General features: G+C 42.4%; 1 protein-coding gene across 4 annotated transcripts in view; it reads right to left on the bottom strand.

Annotated features, from left to right (window-relative positions):
* Positions 1–347: 347 nt before the first annotated feature.
* The window catches only part of CELSR1 (cadherin EGF LAG seven-pass G-type receptor 1), a 163,221-nt gene continuing 143,840 nt past the window's right edge, over positions 348–19,728 (bottom strand). For 2 of the 4 annotated variants that reach the window (XM_053978463.1, XM_053978462.1), the window contains exons 25-35: positions 17,679–17,853; positions 11,981–12,093; positions 11,158–11,237; positions 9,495–9,621; positions 7,480–7,605; positions 7,077–7,171; positions 6,491–6,594; positions 5,534–5,701; positions 4,425–4,667; positions 3,854–4,118; positions 348–2,525 (exon numbers count right to left, since the gene is read on the bottom strand). In XM_053978463.1, the coding sequence (XP_053834438.1) occupies positions 2,501–2,525; positions 3,854–4,118; positions 4,425–4,667; positions 5,534–5,701; positions 6,491–6,594; positions 7,077–7,171; positions 7,480–7,605; positions 9,495–9,621; positions 11,158–11,237; positions 11,981–12,093; positions 17,679–17,853 (1,521 nt within the window). In that variant the 3' untranslated portion in view covers positions 348–2,500. Of the gene's footprint in view, positions 2,526–3,849; positions 4,119–4,424; positions 4,668–5,533; positions 5,702–6,490; positions 6,595–7,034; positions 7,172–7,479; positions 7,606–9,494; positions 9,622–11,157; positions 11,238–11,980; positions 12,094–17,678; positions 17,854–19,728 lie in introns of those variants that run through there. The other 2 variants (XM_053978461.1, XM_053978460.1) reach the window with 2 other exon arrangements.

Below are 19,728 nucleotides of genomic sequence, written 5' to 3'. Positions count from 1 at the left end.
CTGTCACTGCCCTCAAGCTGCTCTCACACATCCTTTTCTAAATCTGATGCTTTCCTGGTGATCTGCTTTGCTCTGGATTTGCTGAGGGCATTTCTCTTCCATGGACCATGTCCCACGTCTGAAAGATTCCGCAGGTTTGGACTGAAATGCGATGCACACTGTGGCATCCTCTGCCAGCACAGGGCCCTGGGCTGCAAGGGGATGTGCACTGGCTGGTCAGTGCTGTACAGCCTCTGCTGAGATGGGCACCTGGATGTTCCTGCTCCTGCTAATCCCCAGGAAATGCCATTTGGACCCTCATTATCTGCGCTGCACTTAAAAATAAACCACCAGAGGAAGAATACAAGTTCAAAAAAATTTCTTAATTTATTGTAAATTCTCCTTTCATCTGTGCTGCAATTCCAGTGTTCTGCACATTAATAAATATACATTTGTTAAAAAAAAACAAAAAACAAACTTCCAGTGTCTAATCTGCCATAAAGCTTTTAAAAAGTCATAAAAATAGGTTTTAATTTTTTTGTCATTAATACAACTGACCCTCATTTACTGTGACAATTCTGATCAAAATAAAAACTACCTACATCTACTGGGACAAAATATACATACACAGATGTAATAACAACTAGCATGGGTTATACACAATGCCTGAGCACACAGCCAAGTGCCAGACCCTTAAAACATTCAAAATTTTTTTCTGTCAGAAAATGTCACACAGAATGTTGCATAATTTTTAAAAGAACAGCATATTTCCTCCCTCTCCCCTTCCAAAGGCCTCCTTGATACTTTGAAAATGCATAGGAATATAATGAAACCAAGATTACAGTATACAGTTTCTCATCTTTTCCTCAACTCCTGCATTTTATTTAGCCTGATTTTCTGTTTCTTCTCTTTCACACACATTTGCACAAACAATAGCCAGTATTTTGCCAAAAGGGCTGCTATGGTGAGTAAGGAGCTCCTGAAAGCCTTGTTGGCAGAGAGCAGGCACAGGCACACCATTGTCATCCTTGGAGTCACATATTCCCACCATGGGAGCCACTGGCTGAGCTCTGCCTCACACTGCTGGATGCAAACTTTTTCACATCTTACTTTTCCTCTTTGTGTAAACATTACAGGAAGGTGAAGACAGCAGACAGGTCACACTTAATTTTCCTGTACTTGTGAAACCAGCACATTTTGTGGGAAACATGAAACCTTAAGCCTTCCATGAGCTTTCTGAAATATCAAGAAGGCCAGGGCTTTGTCAAAGAGCTGGGCAGACAAATCTGGACATCTTTTAAGTCTTGTATTTCTGCTTTGATTAGCAATGTGCTGAATCCAGTGAGCAAAAAAGAGGAAAAAAATATTGCACCTGAGGCATAACTTGACCCATAGGAGGAGGGCCCTCTCCTTGGGACATGCAGAGTGCTGGTTTGTTGCAGAGCTATACAGTCACACCAATATTTTCTTGTTCTTAGTAAGGGAAATACTGATTTGACTTCTTCCAGACAAGGACTGTGTTGAAACCTTACACAAAGATATGTGTAGTCCTGAAGTTCAGTTCCTGAACACTTCAATGCATTTGTGAGAAGAGATCAAAATACCAAAAAATGAAAAAACCAAATTTTTGTGGGTTTTAGAAGAGGTTATGAGAAAAACATACTGTGCCCTTAAAGTGTTCCAAAATCTGTTAACAAAACTTATAAATTATAGTAATGGATTTTGACGTAATCTTTACTGTATTACTTTGAAAACTGCATTGTGTCTGAAGGTGGCATCCATCCTCAGTTACTTATCAAACGCCAAATTCAAGTAAAATTGTGCAATGCTCATATAAAAAATATCAAAACATCTTTTTAATTGATTTCCTATTATCAAATTAAGAAGATCAGTATAAATGTAAAATATACAAAGGAACTTTTTCTTTAGCAACACCATACAAAATATATAAAAGTATCTACACTTTTTATATATATATATAAAGGATTTTTTTTTCTTAAGACGACATGTCCGTAGAGGGCTGGACAGAGATGCTGGCATAGAAACCAAAGGACACTTGTTGCGATATTCCTCTCTAGAGCTCAGCAACCTCAAGGGTTCATGCTGTAGCCATCAAAACTCCACAAGAGACACCTCCTAGTGCTTGTCTTCAGGCTTATTGTAGGTCCACTAGGAAGCAATGTGTTTTTTTCCTTGGTTCTTCCCTGTAACAAGCAACCCCTGCAGCACTGCCTGCGCTGTGCACAGATATCTGTCCATCACAGTGCATCCCTGTTTTCATTTCCATGTTTTCAGCATGGGTTCCTGTGGGAGGAGCGTACCACACAGAGCCCTTATTGCAAGAGCAGCTGGGCACTGTGTCTGCACTGGGAGCAGTCAGGATTCTGCCAGAACGTGAAACCATGTGGGGATTGATGCCCTCCTCACCCTCCTCACCATGTGGCCACTCTGATGAAGTCCGAGGCGGGCAGCACAGCGAGGAGTCAGAACTGCGCAGAGGTGATCACAATTTCCTGATGGTTCAAATTGAAGTTTCATTACTGCCTCTGTTAATGAGAAGAAGTGATCGTGCAGGCTTAGGGTTAAACAGGCACAGGCAAACCACTCCATCCAAACCCACCTAATTATTTTTAGTAAGGGCTCATGCTCTGTGAAGTTACCATGCCTTGCCAATCCAGTGCTTGCAAGGGAGATGCTGTCCTGGAGGGGAAGACCAGCTGGGAGAAACAATTTCAGGTAGTACACAACAGAAATGCTTTAGAGGAAGTTCTACAGAGGGCTTGTATTTGTCTAATGCTTTGCTGAGGATACAAGGCTCACACACAGATCTTACAAGCTGTTAGAAGCCTGGTGTATCAGATGGATTCATGCAATCCGCTGCCAACAGCAGAGTTTTCCATTATGCCAAAGCTCTGGAGATAACACAGTTGCTTAGTACAAGCTGGCGAGTTATTCTCCAGTAATGACTATGTTACCTGGTAGCAGCTTATTCAGTTATGGCTTATTCAAAACATCCATGTTTCCTGGCTAACCAGGATCTATTTTCATCAGCCAACTCCCAGTAATCCAAAGATGTGCTTTTATAATGAGGTGGGAATGGTCTGTGCACCCAGACAACAGGGGTATTTAAAGCCTGGTGGGACAGTGCCAGAGTTAAAGCTGGGTGAGAAATTTTCTCTTGATTTCGTGAAAGAATAAGACCATTATTCATGTTAATAAAAAATGAGACTATATGCATAAAATGCCTGCAGAGACTTTACATAGGGCTGCTGTCATAATTTGAAACGCAAGAATTATGATGAGTAATGAGGTTTCTGTGAATTCCCTTTGCCTGGGAGCTTGCTCAGCCTTTTGTTTATATTTGATTTAGTTTACAGTGGTAAATTCACACACTGATTGCCATGCAGCAGGTGAGAATCGCACGCCTGCTAATCTAGGATCAGTAGCTTGGTTTTCTCTCCAGCCTTGGGGTCTCCTGCCTCAGCCATCGTTTCCCTCTGCCCAGATGGACGCTCGCACCATGCCCCTCACAGCCTTGTGCCTTTCCCCACCCAATCCTGGCAGGGTGACAGGGCAAAGCAAGGCTGCTCCTGTCCAAGTGTGCCAGTATCACATCAGCCTCCCAGTTCAGAGAATGCCAGGGTGACCCAGGAGCAGGTATCTGTCACAGCACCTTGTCATGATACCTGTTTTGGCCTTCTCATGACTGAAACCCCATGGCCTGAGGACATGGTATGGGTAAACCATCAAGACAGTCACTGGTGAAGAACTCTGGGCAGTCACCAGAGGGAAGTTTTCATGTGTGAGTCTGGGGTTGGAAGGTGAAGAGTGAGACCATAGGAGGTCAGCCAGGGCAGCCCGATGTGGCACTTACTCTGAGTCTGAGGTGTCAGCATGTCCTGTTCCCACGTGGAGGTTCATGGCCATGCCATTGAGCTGGTCTCGAGACTGCTCCCTCCGAACATTTTTCACTGTTACCCCTGAGTCCGAAGGAGAGCGGACCCCCTCATTTGTCCCTAGGGAAGTAGTCCTGGATGAGACTGTGCTCTGATTGTAATCCGACAGCTTTTCCCGCAAACGGTTCTTCATATTCTTATCCATCAGTGGGGGAGGGTAGGTAACTTTATTTTTTAAGATGCCTGTGAAGGAAAAGAGGGAATAATAAATTTTTTAAAGTGTATCAGTAGTTTAATTTATCAAGCTAAGCACATGCAAGATGTTGCAGTCTCTATTTCTTACTAAGACTTCTAGTTTGACACTTCATTTCATAACCAACAGATTAGACTACAGCAACTACCTACTAGCTTCCCATAGTGTATCTGGCTACACAGGTTGGAGCCATTTGGAAAGTATTTTTCCCTGACAGAGCTACCTTTTAAACTAATTAATGCTTGTTAACCCCCCAGTCTCCCAATCCAACTGTGAGGCTGGGTTGGCCGTGCTACCTTTCCTCTGTTCCGGCTGCTGGTTATTCTGGTGGGCCAGAGGTCTGTTCTCCTTCTGCTGCCCTTCATTCTCCTTGTCCTGTGGTGCTTCATTGCTGTGGTTCACCTGGTTTTCCCTGTGAAGCTCTACGTTGACCTTGGTCTCTACTTTGAGTTTTTGTTTCCTACCGGGGTCCTCGCCATCGCTGGCTGTTACGCACTCTGTGGGCCAATAGGGTTTCACATGATTGGGAAGGGTATCAACTGCAATGCAAAAAAACACTAGCTCAAAAAACACTTTTGATATGGCCTCTCAACCACTGCCTGGCCTCTGTGGCTGGAGAGGAGCTGTGTATCAAACCAGAGCAATCCTTCAGTCAGTTTCTGCTGGACTGCACAGCCCTTGGGGTGCATTAAATCCCCAATAAAATCACCTGGTAGGATGGCAGGGTGTCCAAACCCTTCCCAGAGTGAGGTTGCCAGCTTGATTATGGAGAAGTGTGAGGCAAACCCACCCTCAGCTCTTCAGGGTCAGAGATCCCTCCTTGGGGAGGTTAGTTTCTGAAGGCTGAGGGTGCCCCAGGCACCCTGTGCTGTATCTGTGAAGAGCCACAGCACATAGCCTGGGTGTTTGTCATTCAAAGTTGCCTTTCATTAGGACAGGATCAACTATGTTTAAAAATGCCTGCACCCTGCCACACAGAAATTATATTAATAGTCAATGATTGCCAACTCTTTAGGTTCAGGACCTCCCAAACACCAATGCTTTTATTGCATGAGGAGAAGCAGGCATTTCTTCCCCCTGCCCTCAAAAGAAGTGGCTTCTTCTCTTTTTCATATGAGATTTTGCTGTCTTGGTAATGCCATGTCCAAGTACTTTGGGGACCTGCCTGCAAAGATGACTCTGCCTTAAGGCATTCAGCATTCTGTGTGATCTTGTACTCAGTCACCCCTGCGAACAAGCCTTTGGAAGAAGAAAGGTCTCTAAGCTGGAAACAGCAAGGATCTTTACAGAAGCAGGGCACAGAGGTAATGATGCTGCCTGAGTTGCATGGTAGTGAGGCAAATTTATCCCATCTAATCTAAAGCTGTTTTAGAGCACTACTGCCCTCCCCTCACACTGTGGGTACCTTTGGGTGTGCTGTGGAGTGGGCCATGTTCATTGTTTTTGGAAGTAGATGTGTTCCACTTCTTCTCTGTATCAAGTCCATCCTCTTCGCTGTCTGATGAATGGGAGGAGGCGTAAGAACTGCTGTGCTCATCGAGGGACAGCTCGCTGTCAGAGTCTGAATCGTGCTCTGCAAATGTGGATGGGGAAACACAGTGGTGAAAGTGTAAATGGGAGTTGAACAAATCTACCTGACAAATGCATAAGGAGAAAGGAAAGGCAGGCATTGGTTCAGGCCATGACAGGAATGAGCTCTTACATCTGTAAGTGTATATAGGATAAATTCAGAAGGACCAGAGCACAAGCACTGGGAAGCACAACCACTCAGCTCAGCTAGTGGGTAGGACCTTTTACATATACAGGACGTGAAGAACATATTTCTCCCCATTTAACATGCTGAACAGTAACTCTGTTGAGTTGAACACAACACACAAGCAAAACTAGAAATACCAAGAATCTGAATTGAACTTAACTTAAAAACTGCCACAAGGAAACAAAATTGAACAAAATGAACAAAATGAACAAAATGAAAGGAAATCAGACAAGAGGCACTTCTTATTTTTTGTACAAACCACAGAGCAGTAAAGGAGAATATTGCCTCAAGGTCTCAAACATTAAAAGTTTTCCAACTAAAAATTAAAAGCAACAGTACATAATTTGTGAAAAAGAAAGGGGACTCCATAAACTGTCAATAGCTGTGACAGCATCAGATAGAAATTAAACCACCAGCAAATATATGATACTTTCATTCCAAGATTTTATTGTAAGGCAGCCACTGCACAGCTTGTTTTGCCAATAGCATAATCAGAATGAGACCATCTAATTATTCCAACTATTCTTCCTGTTACAGTAGACTTCAAAGAAAATGAGGAGAGGAAGGTTGCACAAATGGGTCAAAGCATTTAGAAATTATTCTTACCATTGGATTTGGATGGATTCCTATGAAAAATGGAGGAATCTGCTTCAGTCTGACCAGCCCTTGCTTGACCTGAGGATCCACTGAGTTTATGAGCAGCCTCATCCCTTTGAAAAGATAAACGGGTCACTTTACTTTGTTGTTTTTAGCAAGGCAGACATGCAGAGAGCTGCCGCTGCACAGTCACTTTACGGTGAGACAGAGGTTATCCTGATGTAGCTATCTGCCTTGTGTCATATGAATCACACACTGAAAAAGCCCAAAGCTAATGAGCTAAACTGTGCTTCTTGAGACACATCTGAATTATAACAGGAAAGCAGCACGGCCCATATAGTTAACATCACTCTTAGGTTAACCACTGTGCTGCTGGAACCCTGCCCCAAAGACACATGCAACAGAAAATGCACCAAGGAGAACGACAGTCACATGAAACAGAACTGTTAAGACATAAACCAAGTAGCATTTGAACCAGAGCTCTGGTTTCCACAAGAACAATAAAAAAGGGAAAGGCAAGCACCTGAAAGCCATGCACCTGCCACCAGATTACCTGAGAATATAAGCAAGGTAGCTATTGTGGCTCTTGGCTGACCTGACGGTGCTTTCTAGGGAGACAGTGGATTCCCCCATAGTTGTGCGGTACATGTTTGGCTCTTCTATATATGTGTTGTTACAGTTCAGAGACCGCTGAAAGGGAAAAAAAAGACATAAAGCCATAGTGAATGATCCTTCCAGAAGCTCATGTTACCCACAAATGTATTAAGTTTCAAAGAACCAAATGGGTTTTGATGCCAGGGAAAAGAATTATTTTCTCTCAAAGGTTTAAATTAAAATAATAATCAAAACTTTAGAGAGAAGCCATCAGTAGTCTTTGTACAAGTCACTGAAAGCAATCATTCAGTTCACTTAATCACAGATAAGCCACCTAAAAGTTTATTTTAGGTAACTTCTGCCAGCAAGAGGATGTTTTTTTCTCACAATGTTTTTTTTCTTACTGTTAACAATGTAGCTCTTGTTGCAGTGGAATCATCTGGAAGAGGTTTCTTTCCAGTTAAAGTGTTCTTCAAGTGCTTTCTCACTTCTTTGTTAAATACACAGTGGAAGAAGAAAATGAACAACCCCTGGATAATTTTAGAGAGAGGAAAATGTAAATGCTTCACTACTACCATATTGCAAATATAGATATTAGAGAACACCCATTTTGAAACAACCCCTGAATTCTAGTTTGTAGTTCATGACAGTATATTTCAAAAGCAGTAACTATTTTCTTTCTTGACTGAAATGGCACTGACTGATCTCCTAGCACTTCTTCATAATTTGATTCCAAGTTCAAATGTGCATTAAAGGCCTGGGAAAATATACAAAAATATCCATTTCTCCAGAATTTACAGAGCAGAGCTTGATTTGGGAAGAAATCCAAAGGGAACCTCAATGTCCCACTAGAAAACATTGCAGAGATTTAGAATTTGGGATTTTGGAACTTTTACACAGATGATGAGAAAAAATCAATAGCAGCACATGAAAAATATCACAGCCTTTAGTGAAAGCCTCTGGAAATAGGCAACTTCTGTGAAAGAAGCCCTTAATACTGCATCTAAGAGAATTTTAGAAAGCCTTGTGAGATATGAAGAGGTACTGGGAGCAGAGAGGTCCCAACTTCTGTCGCCCAAGTTCCTTGGTTAAGCAATACCTCTGGTGGGAAAATCAGCAAAGTCCCCAGGGCTGGGCAGTTGTTGGCTGCCAGGAACACACATTAACAGCTTTTGCTGGGGGCAGGGCACACACACACACACGTGTGTGCTTTCAGATGTATTTGCTGAGGGAATTAATGCAGCTGCCAAATTGTTATCAACTTTGCTTGGACACACAGTATAGAAAAATCAATACTCACCAAGTTACAGCTGTACCAACATCATAAGAAGCCTGAATTTCATGATTTCAGCCAAAGCAATTGACTTAGAGTAACTTTAAACTTCAAGCTCACTTTCTTAACATTCAATCAAATGTGATCTTAGCTGGCACTAGCACTTTTGGGATTATTCATTAATAAAATTCACATAAATGTCTCTTTAAAAACATAAGTTCAAAGAAGGCATGTGAAATGCCACATACCACTGTGCCTCCTCGGCAAGTTTGGAGAATTCCGGCTGCTGACCTTCGTCCCTCTCATCAGGTTTATGTTTAATTTAGTTTTATTTTAGATTTGTGGAAGCCTGGTTTTATAGCCTGAGTAGGTGCATTTATTTCAGAGCACACTACTTGCAGTGGCAAAATAACCTTACTCCAGGCTGACCTATCTGCTGTGCTTCCAGGGCACTGACAGCCGTCTCCAAAGGGGACCCATCAGACTTTGTTTTCTCTGTGGCTGCAAGTTGTGTCTGTTGTGTTGCAGCTGAGTGTCCTGCAGTAGCTGTTTTAGTACTGCAGGCACCTGCTAGGGCAGTTATTGTCATCCTTGACAGGTATTCAAATTGTGACCACACGAAGCTCTGTGACTACTTCCATGCCAGGTCTCCTACAAATAACTATTTTCTGTGTCTTTGCTCAACAATTGTGTAAACTGGGACAGGCAGCCCAGGAAACCCAAATACAACTTATGTTGTATTTGAAAATCCTTATTTGTCTCATTTCTTTAAACAGTAACTTAATTTGTGAAAGCCATTGACTCTGGATGAAATACAGCGGTCTCTCATTTGCAATAGCAACAGGATGACTTTAACAATGAGCATACAGAACACAGTAACAAAGAATTTGTCTCTAGAATGACAGAGGTATACCTGCCTACTGTCACAGGTTACTATGGCAGTGCTCTTTAAATGACTAACAGTGAGAGACATAATTACTCAAAATTGTAGTTTTGGTGAAAAGAACCCTCTCCTTGAGAAGAGGAAGCAAAAATTGCCTTGAGATCCCTGTTTTAAGTTACCTCATGTTGAACAGGTTTTTGGAGGTCTGGGTGTAGAAGTGTGCTCATCAAGGTCTACCACAGACAAGATGCTACCCAACTTACCTGCAGGCAGCTGAAAATGGCAAAGAGATAGTGAAACGTCATGACGTCGCTGTTGACTGCCATGAGCCCCAGCAGCCACGTGGCACTGATAAGCAGCAGGAGCAGGAACGCTGTCCGCAACACAGGGCTGTAAAGCAAACACAGATGGACATTTGCAGTGTGATGGGATACAAGGGAACAGCCAAACTTCTCCCCATGGATGTTGTTATGTGCCCAAAAACTTGGCAACTGGAGAAGCCCTTTGGGAAAATTAGGGCAGTGTTCACCAACTCCCAGTTTCCACAACTTTCCAACTCTCTCACACCAACACTCCCCAGCTTAGCATGTTCATGTTAAAAAAGTTATTTCTTTCCAAGTTCATTTCCAAGGCTTTCTTCATACAATCTGACTGTTTTACAAGCCCATGCTATTCACCCTTGATGACTCTGAGGAACACATCTGGGCAGTAAATGGCCATGTCCATCTCATTTCAGTTTGTCACCTTCACTCTCACATTCCTTCCCAACGCTACTACCCAAGGTTTTGAATTGAGGGCACTCAGAGAAATTTTGTTTGCTTAAAAATACAATTTTCATAGACACTTTCAAAAGACAGAAACAAATCTAGTGGCAAAAGTTTTATATTATGAGTAACATTGCTGCCATTAGGTAGTAGTTGTACTCCTTGGTTTAGGGAGATTTTGACCTCATCCTCAACACCTAGACACTATTGGGATCAGGGTTCGGAATGCACAAAGCCGACAGCTGCATGGAAACTGGAGCTGGAAAGGGCACGCCAAGGGGAGCATGGCACTGCACCAACATTGCTCCTTCCACACTTTTATTAACTGGGCCACCCATGTTGCCGGGGAGCTCACCCTCAATTCTAGTTTTCATTACGGTTAGTGTTAGAGTTCAGAGAACCACAAAGTCTAGAGCCAGGGACACCAGGGGTGGAAAAGCCATGCCAACGTGTACACAGCACCCTACAGCCAGAGCTGAAAAATATAATGAAAAGCAGCCATTTGAAATCTCATACAGCTACCTCATTGGAAAAAAAACCCCAAGGGGCTGTACTGCCACTAGCTAATCACATTTGAGTTCACAGGTAAATTCTGAGCTTTGGGCAAGACAGATGTTAATGAGAACAGGCTGCCACAACAGCTCAGGAAGGTGGCAAGTTGCAACTTGCGATGCTGCTCATCCCACTGAGCATGGGATGCAGGGAGGCTGGCCCTCAGCATGGGAATGTCAGTGTGTCTCTGCCATGACACAGCTGGTAACCCAGACACTTGAGAGGGGAGACATTTCTGAGCCACGGACAAGCACAGGGAGACCAAGAATGATGTCTACCTGGGTGTGCCATGGGCAGAGGTGAAGAGACATTGTAGTAGAGACTATAATGAAAGATCTGGAAGGACTGCAATGACACCACCTGGAGGATAGATCTTTCCCTTCTCTCTTCTCCTGCCTACCCTTGGTGGTGGCAGAGCACCATGGTGGAAGTTTACAGGATTTCCAAGGGAACCCCAGGAGTGGGTGGGGTGAAACAGCTCCAAATGCCTCTACCAACACTCTTCTCCAAAAAAACATCTTTATTTCCTGCTCCAAAACTTGATTTTAGGCAATTCTGGCTTTTATTATTTCTGATCAGAACATCTACAGGCTTTTGAACTCAAACTTACATGACTCCTGTTTTTTCAAATGAACGTTGCCTTCGTCTGCATGATGCCTTCATTGCTAGTATAAAAATGACAGTGTTTATCTGAAAGGCAAATTGAAATAACAGCATGGATCCTTTCTGTACATTTGTCACAGCTTTATTTTCAATAACAATGCAATTTTTATCTTAAAATGGTTTGTGGCACCAAGAATATTTTTTGTTCAACTTACAGGTCTCTAAATTCCAAGATTCACCTTGTTTCAAGGCAACATAGTCAAGGAAACCTTGGCAGTTGATCTGGATGAAACTCAGTAAGACAACCCTATGCAAAGATGCTTGAGGAAAAGAATGGCAGTCCTTGTTCAAACCAGTGTCCACCTCAGCCCAGCATCTTGTTTCAGTTGGTCAAACCAGAATTAAGGAATATTTTCTAGCAGAGCACAGAGTGATAATTACTCTGAATAAAACTCCAGTCTCCACTGATTTCCATGTCAGCTGGGATGTACTAGGTTGGTGGTGCATCTGTACTTAATCACTCGTAGTGAATATTAATGCTGAGAATTTGTCTCATCATTCACTTTCCAAAACCCTGTAGAGTTTTACCACTGCCATTGTCCTGTTTCTAGGACTTTCTAACTCAAAATGCTGTGGAGAAATGATGCAGCCCTCTGATTTCCAGGAGCTTAGCTCATGTCTTATCTATTTAAGCCAAAGATGCAAGCTCGAGTACATTTGCTTCAAATGTAAAGAACATAGTTGTTTGCATGACTACTGTTTGACAAAGCTTATGTGAAAAGGCAGCAGTAAAGAAGAGACAGTTCTGGATGCCAACTCCCCCTACTTACAATGACAACCATTACGATGGGCCCAGCAAAACTCCAGATCAGGGTGTCATGAACAGACAGCCAGCAGAAATCAGGATTCCCATAGCCTTGTGGATCCAGACCAACAGCAAGCCCTGTGTCACGAAATGGAGGAAAAGTAAATCAGAAAGGTGCTGCCTATGTAGTTTCAAATAAACAAAATTATCAGGGCGAAATTTATTCAACAGGAAATTCTGTGAAGACAAAAATTGAAATAAAACTTTTGTAAATCAAAACCTTTGTCCTGGTTACTTCATATCAAACAATACTCTGAGTTTTGCCAACTAGAACAAAGTTCAGCTACATAAAAATTACAACAAAAGCAAGTCCCAAATTAATTCTGTTTCAGCACAGTTTTATAGTAATTCTCACACAGTGTGAGCCTTGAGGGTGAGTGACATGTTGAGGAATTTCAATAAGCCTGTGCAGCAGAATGACATGAATCATAACTGAGGAGATGTCTATACTATGAAAAAAAGTGCATTCTTAACTTGCTGTCACTAAAATAACATCAGAGACAAAGGAACCTGGGAACTTATGGGAGTTAACTGCTTGAGCTCAGGTGGGATTCATTTTGAAGTGCCATCCCAGATACCTCACCTTGCTTTTGGCACTGTCTGAAATGGAGTCAATGCCCCAAGGCAATTGAGTTAAAACCACACCTTTTATTATTTTATTTTTCTAAACCTGGCCAATTCCAAGGAGGTGTCTGAGCCCAACATTCACCTGCTGATTTACAGTGCAGTCTGACTTGGTGACCTACACCTCGCTCATCTGGTGATGAGGACTGGGATTTGCCTTTGGCCTGCAAAATCATACAGTCATAGAATTGCTTAGATTGGAAAAGACCTTTCACATAAGGTGTCCCCTGAGACTTCTTTTCTCTGGGCTAAACACCCCCAGCTCCCTCAGCTGTTCCTCATCAGACTTGTGCTCCAGATCCTTCACCAGCTCCTCTTGGACTCGCTCCAGCACCTCGATGTCTTCCTTGTAGTGAGGGCCCCAAAACTGAACTGATTTGCAGTGTGGCTTCACCAGTGCTGGTACAGGGGGATGATCACAAAATCCTTTTAGTCTTCCTGAGTTGCCTGTTTTTTCCTCCATTTTTCCCTTGGTTCCAGCAAAAGCTCCCTCTTCATCCAGGCTGGCCTTCCCCATTGGTTTGTCTTACACCACATGGGGACCATGGCTGCTCCTGTGCCTTTAGGACTTCCTGCCAGAGAAATCTTCAGCCTTCCTGGACTTCTTTGCCCTTCATGACTGCCTCCCAAGAGACTCTGGGAGTTAGGCCTCTAAACAGACCACAGTCAGTCCTGTGGAAGTCCAAGGTGGATGTTCTGCTGAATCCCCGCCTTACTTCTAAGAGAATTGAGAACTATGATTTTGTATCACTGTGTCCAAGACAGTCTCCAGCCATCACATCACCCACCAGTCCTTCTCTGTTCACAATGAACAGGTCCAGTGGGGTATCTCCTTTTGCTGACTCACTCATCAGCTGCATCAGGAAGTTCCCTTCCACACACTCCAGGAACCTCCTGGACACTCTTCTGCTGTGTTGTATTCCTAGCAGACACCTGTTAAGTCCCCCACAAGAACAAGGACTAGTGATAGTGAGACTTCCCTCAGCTGCTTGTAAAATATTTCCCCTGCCTCCTCATCCTGGTTGGATGGTCTACAGTAATAGACTCTCACCATGGTATCTGTCTTCTTGTCCTTCCTGATGATTCTTACCCATAAACACTCAACTCATCATCAACATCAAGCTCTAGACAGTCAAAACACTCCCTAACACAGGTAACCATTCCTATGGCTTCTAACACAGACAGACCTGCGTCTTTGCTGCCACATGGATCTCCAACCCCAGCTTCCACTGAGATGGCAGACAGAAGGAGTCACTAGCACACTATCCCACAAACACTGGCATTCTGCCCTCAGTTGCCTCTAGTGAGCTTGGTTTCATCCCTTTCTCCATTCAAACCTGGTTTAAACCTGCAATTCCTGTGCAAAGATCCTTTCGCCCCTTTGAGACAGGTGTACCCTGTCTGCAGAGATCTTCCTTCTTCAGAACACAGAAACTGATCCCTGTGAGGCCTGTGGCCAGTGGCATATGGCAGGTGGCTGCAGCATGTTGTCTGGCCATGGGGGCACCTATCGCGATGAGCGTATGTCCTGTCTCCAGAGGCGGCCGAGGCTGACGGCAGTGCTGCTCTCTGCAAGGAGGGCTCGTCTGCATTAAGAGTCATCTTTTTCTGAATTGAAGACTGCATGCTTTGATGAAAGGACACTGAGAAAGGGATAGGTAGCTGCATTTCACTCTTGCTGCTTAGAACTGGCCCACAGCCAATATTCACATCTGGTACAGGCCTATGGTTCATGAAAACTAAACTGGCTATTTGGCAAAGCAGAGGATATTGGATCAGTTTTCACTGAAATGTGGAATGAGATAGGACTAGTCTCCCTTCCTGCTCCCATTGGCCCTTCCACCACCCCCTTCAGCAGTTGCCATCCAGAAAAAATTAGCCATAAATGATTAAGGGACCATAAAGTATTTTATACAGATGTAATTCTATGGATACAGTCTGTTTCCCAGGACTGGATTTCCCCATTAATGGGACTCTGGCTCTATGAGTAATTGGCAGACAGCAACGTTATTTCACTTTCAAAATCCTACCCTGAAGTTCTCCATTAAACAAATGGGGCAAATTGCAGTCTTCAGGTACATGGTTCAAATATTACTGCAGTCAACAACACGTGAAATAACACTTTACTCAAAGGCAGAATTAAGCCAATGCAATGTAATACTGAGAAGTATTTTGGCACATCAGTTAAATGCTGCAGCCTGGTTGCCCTTAACAGACTGAGTGTGCAAGCTGAGCGATACCTTGCTAACATTTGTAAGAACTGGGGCTGGTTGTATGGCCAAGAGTCCTGTGGAGACCAGCACCCACCCCCAGCACACACACAGGAGTGTGCCAAGGGCTGCAGGAGAGCCATGTTTTGACACTTCTGAACTCCTGAGGGCTCAGCAGCCATGGGGCAGCCTCAACTCTCTCCTGATTAATTACTTTGCTTAGGATTTGAAAAGTGCCAGTTTCTGGGGGATATTGGTTTTAGGGCTGTGTAAGAACCTGTTTTAATACAAGGGCTGCAGTCTCCATGGCAAAGCAGTCACTGCACACATATGTCAAGCAGTTAGTGCTGCCACGGAGACAGGCAGAACTGGGGGGGGTCTTGCTGAGTGCCAAATCCAGCCCTTTGCTCCTGTGGCAAGGAAGTCATAAAATCCTTCTCCAAGATGGATCAAACTACACTTTAAAATGGGCAAGCTTAAAGCTAATTTAAAATGTTCCACTATCACTCCTATCTGGACTATTCCAGATCCACACTCTTTTGATGGCTGTAAGCCTTTTCCCCACTTCTATCCTATTCTTATTCATGGCAATTTGCATTTCTATGCTGTGATTAGATGTGGTTCTTCCCTGTTGGAGTAAACATTTTACTAAGTTTTATCCCCCTCTAAAGGCCAAGGTTCCCTTCTTCAAGTAGCTTGGTCCAATTACGAATGCCTTAGGACCTCTCTGTCCCAGCTTAAAATGAATAGTTTGAGCATAGAAAGTAGAAAAAATAATATACAAAAAGCCACTGCTACTGTAGTTTGGGGGTTTTTTTCCCTCTCAGGATAGCTATGATGAAGATGAAATGGTATTTGTCTTTAAAATAAAAAAGTCCTCTGCATGTCCCAACACTAAAATTTCTTCCCATAACTAGACTATACCCCAATTAAGAAAAATAAACAATCCTTCTCTCATAAAGCAATTTAAATAATGTTTAGAATTAATGTTATGAAGTCAAAACCTTTTTACTGTTTATAAATTAAAATTTATAAAGAAGCTTAATTAAAATATGTACAGCAACAAGTTATCTAGAGGCAAGAAATTCTACATTGTGCTATTTATAATGAAACAATTTTCTCCTCAGATGATTTATAAGCCTGGAAGGGCAAACTAAAGGCTTAGTTTTCTTTATCCTTCATTTCACAAAATCCCCTGACTTTCTCAGTAATAGGGATCTGACTTTTAATTTAAAGAGAACTGCAAATTCAGTAGATTCAGAGATTAAATTTCAGGACACAACCTGGAAAGTTTTAAAAGTGCAAAATAGTTCCATATCACAGCAATAACCAAGCAAAAAAAATGTAAAAATTGTATGCTTGTGATATTTAAATTGGATAATACTGCTGTTGAGAAGGTCTGAATTAATTTCGATTTCAGGAGAGAAAGTAACCTTAAGCAGAAACTCCTTCCAACAAAATTCTTCTAAAGATAATGAGTTCTGAAATTTAATTAGTTTTGTTATTTAATGGTACTTCTTTTCTGCTAGAAATGATGCTGCCAAATATCTGATTGCAATTCAGTGTTCCTGAAAATACTGCAGTAGTTCTGTATGTACTGATAAAATTCACATAGGTCTGAAATGCTTCAGAAGTTCAAGGACAATTTCTATTTTAAATGTTTGGGGTATGTCTAAAGTGGCAGAGCCTTCTGGGCTGTGCTTCCTACTATAAACTGATAGAAGTAGAAATTATTAGGCACAAAATGATATGGAAAAACTTACCAGCTCCCTGAAGAAAGAATTAACCTATACCAGCCTACACTGTGATTTTTTATTACACTTCCTTAAAACACCCAGAAAAAAAGAACATGTACGTATTTTTAAATCTAACTTGTTCCATAATATTTTTGCAAGTGTACATGAGTGATAGCTATTCGTTTGATCTCAGAGACATCTAAACCTCTGCCATTGCTGACAGTATATTATCTGTAAAAATAAAGCAAATTGGAATAAAGTTAACTGCCTGCCTATGATGTGATTTCCCATATGCCAATAGATATATGCTGAAACAGTTGAACCAAAAATCCCCACTCCAACTGTTCCATGAAGCACAGTTCCTGAGGAGCTGTCTGCCTGAATTAACACAGTGCCGTGTGCTTAGGGTAACACTGGAAATGTCTATGGCAAAAATAGGCATGGTGAGGGTGGAGATGGATGTGCTCCAGTAGATCACTCTGGAACGGTTTAAAAGATTACTGCCTCCAGATTTTCATTGCTTTTCCTCAGCTGAAAGTTACAGCCTTTTTATTTGAAATTAAGTAAAAGGCAGCTTGAGTATTGCCAGCTAGGTTTCATGCCAAATAAAACAGAGCCACTGAAATTCCCTTCAGAAGTATTTACTGCTGGTTGACAGTAGGCAGTGGGAATGTCCAGTGAAGGGCAGTAATGTCCTGTGGGCAGGCAGCACAGCTTCTGAAGCCACTGCAATTACCTCAGAGACTGTGTGTCCATATCTGGAGGTACCAGCACAGGGAAGGAAAATTTCTGAAAGCTATTGGCAAAGTTGTTAAAATTCAAATACTGTTATTCCCAAGCAATGTTATCATGTCCTGATTTAATCTGTGCAATTATGTTTCCGTTATTGGATAACTATCAGTATCACTTCAGTTAGGGCAACAAACATTTGGTACACAGATCTGCCAAATTCAGGCTGACTTCTGCTAGATGTGGCTTGGTGCTGCCCTGGTTCAGGAAAACACCCATAGCTGTCTGGGATGGGGTAACTTCCCTGAACCTGGCCAGTGAAGATGGCAGGGAAACCAAGCTTTTTTGGGGTGGTTGAGGGTACCTGTTATGATGGCAGGAATGCCCCAGCCAACAACGTAGTAGAACCGCATGTGCCCGAAGTTGATGTTCCTCACTTCAGTCAGCATCCGGTAGATGTGGAGCTGCTCCACAAACATCCACGCAAAGGTGCTCATGTAGAAATAATGCAGGAGGATGGCAATCACAGTACACACAAACTGCAGAAGGGAAAGGGCAGGGAAATTAGAATTGCTCTTCTGAATCACAACTTGGTGAGTCACTCATTCCCCCCGCGTAGCTAATGGCAAGTGCAATAAAAAGATTCTGGCAGAACAAATATACTGCCTTTAATTAAGTTTTTCAGAGTTTAAGAAGAGCTGCTCATACTACGAGAGATTTTGCTTTTTTAAAGTAAAGTGGATCACTAAGCTCTGTCAGGTTAAGAGCAGCAAAATTTAAGGACCTACCTGCTGAAACCGGAGACCAGGTCCACAGTGATACTAAAAGTAACAGCTACAATGGGCACACTAGTAGCTGAAGTCCTCTTTGTTATCAAACAGCCACCTTGAAACACATGACCTTCAGATACTTGCCCTTCTGTAATATCTGTTAACCAATTTTCTCTCTCAACTTAACAGTTTGATGAGTGAAAACAAGAATGACCAGAAGCATCCAACACCTAAATTGTAATCTTGCAATTAACCTTCTCCTTTCAGAAGCCAAACAAAGGATTTTGCCAAGGATCTGTTGATAAGCTGAATTAAGAGAACTTTGTGCAACCATTTAGTTTTTGTTCAAAAATGTTTTACATTGTGTTTTGTAACCTTTTGTTCCTGTGCAGCACTGACCCTGCTTTCAGACTTTGGCATGACTTTTTAGTGGTTTTTCATGGTGTAATGCTCAGAAATGTACATTTCCCTGTTTAATATGCATTTAGCCTCTTTGCTGAGCAAAAGAACCATACAAAGACCGCCAGCTTTCTGGATTCACTTACCACATCAGTGTTATTACAGCATCATGTGTTACTGAAAGCGTGGCTCACTAAATAAACCATCTTTCTTCCCTCTGTGTAAGTAGTGCTTTTCTTGTTCCTATTCTCACATGCTTATGAGTAGAGCGCTGCCCTGAACATTACCTTTTTCAGGTAAGAAAAAAGAAAATAAATCACTTTCTATCAATAGTCCAGGGAAAGATTAAAACCTCACCCAGAAATGTGACTGTTAATTTACAGAAACCCATAAAAGCCAGGCTGGGTGCCAAGCAGCACAGCATTATTTGTGCTCCAGCATTCTTTACCTCTTTATGTTCATCAGTGCATGACTCGTTAGACAACTCTCATTCCATACAGACAGATGAATAATTGTCTCAAGCAGACATGGCTTGCAGCCCTCCTAGCTTCTCAAATTGACTGGGTAGGCTGTAAGGAGCAGCTTTCTGCACTATGAAATACATTCTGTAAATTAAAGATCTTTGCAAATGGTTTAAAGTTTTGGGGTGTTGCATTGAGTCCTGGTAACACTACAAGACGTAATCACACCATGAGCCCCAAAGCATGAAAATGAGAAGGAGTAAAAGAGAACAATCTCACCAAGTACAACCATTAAGATTTGTGATTGATGTAATGAACTGTTTTACTGCTTTTATAAACCTCTGCTTGGTGCTTCATGATACTATGAAAGAAATCTGGAAATGAGGAGCCATCATTTACTGCATAATTTTTGATAAAATTCTGTAGGGATGTGGACTTGGCCCCCAACTCCTCAGTAGATATGTTGGGGAACTGAAAGAGTATAAACCCCTTGCAGTGAAAAATGAGTGGTGTGCTCAGCAAGGCATGGGAAAGGTCAAGTTACACAGAGTGCTGTGTATCAACTGGCAAGGTGAGTTCCTTTCAGCAAAGTTATTTTAGTATGCAAACATTTATATAATGAAAAAAAGACAACACAAGTTCACACAACATGAGACTATATCCTAGAGGGCAGGTCACTGTAGAAGATCTCACCACAGCAGCAGATAAAGGACCTGAGTTCCTGGTAAAGGGGAATATTGGTATATGGGATTGGAAGTGATGCAACCAGCTGGAAAGCTTTATC

Source organism: Vidua macroura, chromosome 5 (assembly GCF_024509145.1).
Source record: "Vidua macroura isolate BioBank_ID:100142 chromosome 5, ASM2450914v1, whole genome shotgun sequence".
Taxonomy (NCBI): Eukaryota; Metazoa; Chordata; class Aves; order Passeriformes; family Viduidae; genus Vidua; species Vidua macroura.
The sequence above is the reverse complement of the archived record's forward strand: the minus strand, read 5'-3'. Positions and strand labels throughout refer to the sequence as shown.